Genomic DNA, 3,664 nt, shown 5'->3' with positions numbered 1-3,664 from the left:
CTACTGAGTTGTCCAACGTGTCACTGAAGAAATGCAAAAGAAAATAAAAAATCTTCTTGAAGAAAATGATGCTACTGTATGACATGTGTGTCACTGAGAAAATTAATAAGAAAAATTTATTTTGAAGAAATGGAAATAAAAACAAAAATATTGAAACCCATGAGCTGTAGCAAAGACAGTATTTAGAGGATCATTTAAAAAATCAGGTGCTTCCAAAAAACAGAAATATCTCAAACAAATTATCTAATAATGCATCTCCAGGACTTATCGAAAAAGAAAATATGAACAGGAAGCAAGAAATGATAGGAATCAGAACAAAAATAAATGGAATTGAAACTAAAAAAACTACAAATTGCAACAAGAAAGAGCTACTTTTTAAGTTGAGCAAAACAAAATTTTAACCGTCTTAGCAAAGAAAAGCAAGCAAGAAAAACCCAGAAAAATTAGATGAACATTTAAAAATAGTTAAAATATTTTTCAAGTTCTATTTTTCATTTATTATTATTATTATATTATGATATAGTTCCATAGGCTCGGGGATTTTCCTAACCATCTCCCCAAGCTCCCTCCCACCACTGATTTTCCCTATATTCTATTTATTTTAGTATGAGAAATCTTTAAAAGAAATCCATGAAAATTGCATATCACAAAAAAACCACACATGAACTAATTAAAATTTTATGTCAAACTTATCTTTAATTCTTATTTTCTATAAAATTTCTTTTTACAAAGACAGATTTTAGTTTTTAATGAACTTATAAACAACAGATATAAATACCATCAGTGATTAAACTTACTTAAACAACATACATATATATTCAGCTGTAAGAGGTTTACAACATTCTGTGACAAACTTATTTTTAAAACACCAAAAACATTATAAGCTCAATACGGAGTCCTAAGCATTATTCGGTAATTTTAAGCTTTTTTTTTTTTCTCATTTTGACACTTTTTCCATGTTAATGTAATATTAATACAAAGACACCAGATTCAATGTAGTTCATAGACACAATTCTAAGAACATAATGATATTCCCTTCTTCCAACTCATTCCTCCCCTGTGCCCTCTCCCTTTTTAATTTTTGAGGTAACAGCTATAAAGGACACTATGATTCAGGGATTAATGTGCCAGAGAAATAAAGAGATCAACAACAACAATGAGAACAACAACAACAAAAAAAAAACCTACAAAGATCCTAATTCAGCAGTAATACAGTCAAGTGCAGTTTTCTTTCCCAACAGCTTAATTTCAGATCCAGCACCCTGCTAAATAATAGTGTGGCAAAAGCAGCGGGAAGGCGGCCCAAGTGTTTGGGTCCCTGCCACCCTCGTGGGAGACCCATATGAACCTCTGGACTTCAACCTGGCTCATCTGTGGCCGCTGTGTCCATCTGAGAAATAAACAGATGGGCGATATCTCAATCTCTCTCTCTCCCTTCCTATCCCTCTCTTTACAACTTTCTAAAACACCACAACAAAAGAAAAAAACTTTAAAGAAGTTTTAAAAAGCATTTTAAGAATGTTTTAAGTGAATAACTTTCAACAGTCAGAGGTAGAAAAGCCCTAATAATTCACAATCGTGAGAACTTAACAATTGTCACAACTGTGGCTGAAGACTGTTCACGTCATTCTTCTGACATATCAAAACAGTATAGTTGAAAATAAAAGAGCTTAACTCAAAACTAGCATAGGCACAATTTCCCTACAAACTTCTATGTTAACCTAGCTGCCTTTTCTACTGAAAAAAACAAAAACAAAGCAAAAACAGAAAATATCACATTTCACTATCTCACTTAATCCAAATACAGTGGCTACAACTAGGAATACCTACAGCACCCCCAATATGATCCAAGATGAATTTCTAATAAAATCAAGTTCTACACATCACGCTGGCTACTATTGCATCCCAGAACTTCAACTTCTACATTTGTAAAAACATTCACGCAGGAAACAAAACAAAACTACTGCTGCTCTGCCAATCTCCTTTGGGGTGCTTGGTTCGGCAACACATGCAGTACAACTGGAACAATAATCTGCTCTGTGACGCTTAGACACCTTTCGTGTTACACTTGCTTTTAGTAGTTTCCCTTTCTGCAGGTTTTCTGTCATTGCCAGCAGACTTTATCTGCAACTCTTTCGCCCTTATCAGAGTCCAATCAAACGTGTGATCAAACTCGAGGTTCAGGGACTTGAAAAGGTTGCGGAAGAGCTGCCTCAGATACCAGTAATCAGGGGTTTCGTCGAACCCCAGCTCACGGCAGTAGTTTAGGTAAATGGCAAACTCTTCAGGAACTCCCTGACACAGCACTTCAATAGGTGTGGCTATCTTCATCTCACGTATCTTTTCAAAACTCTGCTGCTTCGTCCTAGCCTTGATTCCCTGCCACGGCAGGCTACCCCTATTAAAATACACCAAAATATAGCCTATCGCCTCCAGGTCATCGCGGCGACTCTGCTCAATGCCACGTTGTGCGTTAATGCTGGCGTAACGGGCAGTGCCAGTGAAGCTTTTATTAGCTTTGTAGGGTATGTGTTCCTTGGTGATGTCGTCCCTGTACTGTTTGACTAAGCCGAAATCGATCAAGTATAATTGATCTTGGGTTGGATCCTGGGTCGTCATGGTTCTATTACCTGTCCCGATGGGCATCTCCAAACACTTCGGACAGTAACAGCCAGTACCCATGAGGAAATTTTCCGGCTTAATGTCTCTGTGGATAAAGTTCTTTGCATGCAGGTATTCGATTCTACTGATCATCTCGTCGGCTAACATAAGTATGGTTTTCATTGAGAACTTCTTGGAACAAAAACTGAAGAGATCCTCCAGGTTAGGTCCCAGAAGTTCCATGACCAGCGCGTTATACTCTTTCTCCTGGCCATACCACTGCACGGTGGGGACGCCAACCCCACCCCGAAGGATCTCATACAGCCTGTTTTCCGCAGGCAACTGGGGGTACGTGACGTTCTGCGATTCCAGCTTCACAGCCAACTGCCTGCCGTTGGTGAGGCTGACTGCCAGATAAATCTCCCCAAAGGAGCCACCCCCGATCTTCTTTATCAGTTTGTAGTCACCTCCTACAATCAACTCGGGCTTGTCCACGCTGCAACTTGCCATCCTGAAAAACAAGATGGAAGCTGAGGTAAAAACCCTGATGCCTCTGAGAGGATCTCAAAGAGGTCTCGAATTTCTTCCTGGGGCAAAGTTGAGGGGAGCAGTACAGCAGGAAGCAGATGCCTGAAATTTTCCCTGGCGTCTTGGGGGCCCTAAACCTCCCCCCTCCAGGGCACCCAATCTACCGCCAAGCACTTGCTCGGTCACTCGCTCACGTACCTTTCTGTGAGGCTGCCGACACGGAGGAGGCTCTCACGGTTAGTAGGCTCGGCCGCTTGTTGCTGGACAGCTACAGCTGCCTGGCTTTCACCACGATGTTGCAGGACAGAAAATGGGCGCGTTGGGCTCAAGTGGCGATACTGTGGCCACCAGTGCCGCCGGCTGCTGACTGAAGCAACCCAGTCACACTGCTGTTGCCGTCTTCTCAGTCACTCCAGTTCAGCCAACGCAAAATGCCCCGAGTTCCCAGAAGGCACCTCTTCATAGCGCACAACACGCTGGGAAAGGTAATTTGCATTTATGATTTGTTTTGGCGCCGTCACGTGCAACACTCTGC

At 41.0% G+C, this 3,664-nt stretch overlaps 1 protein-coding gene across 1 annotated transcript; it reads right to left on the bottom strand.

Annotated features, from left to right (window-relative positions):
- Positions 1–2,046: 2,046 nt before the first annotated feature.
- LOC121171343 (casein kinase I-like) lies at positions 2,047–3,111 on the bottom strand. Its single transcript, XM_041003010.1, has one exon. It carries the CDS (start codon positions 3,109–3,111, stop codon positions 2,047–2,049), a length of 1,065 nt encoding a protein of 354 aa, XP_040858944.1.
- Positions 3,112–3,664: the final 553 nt, after the last annotated feature.

This window comes from Ochotona curzoniae, unplaced genomic scaffold (assembly GCF_017591425.1).
Source record: "Ochotona curzoniae isolate NIBS_2020 unplaced genomic scaffold, NIBS_Ocur_1.0 contig_1274, whole genome shotgun sequence".
Lineage (NCBI taxonomy): Eukaryota > Metazoa > Chordata > Mammalia > Lagomorpha > Ochotonidae > Ochotona > Ochotona curzoniae.
The sequence above is the reverse complement of the archived record's forward strand: the minus strand, read 5'-3'. Positions and strand labels throughout refer to the sequence as shown.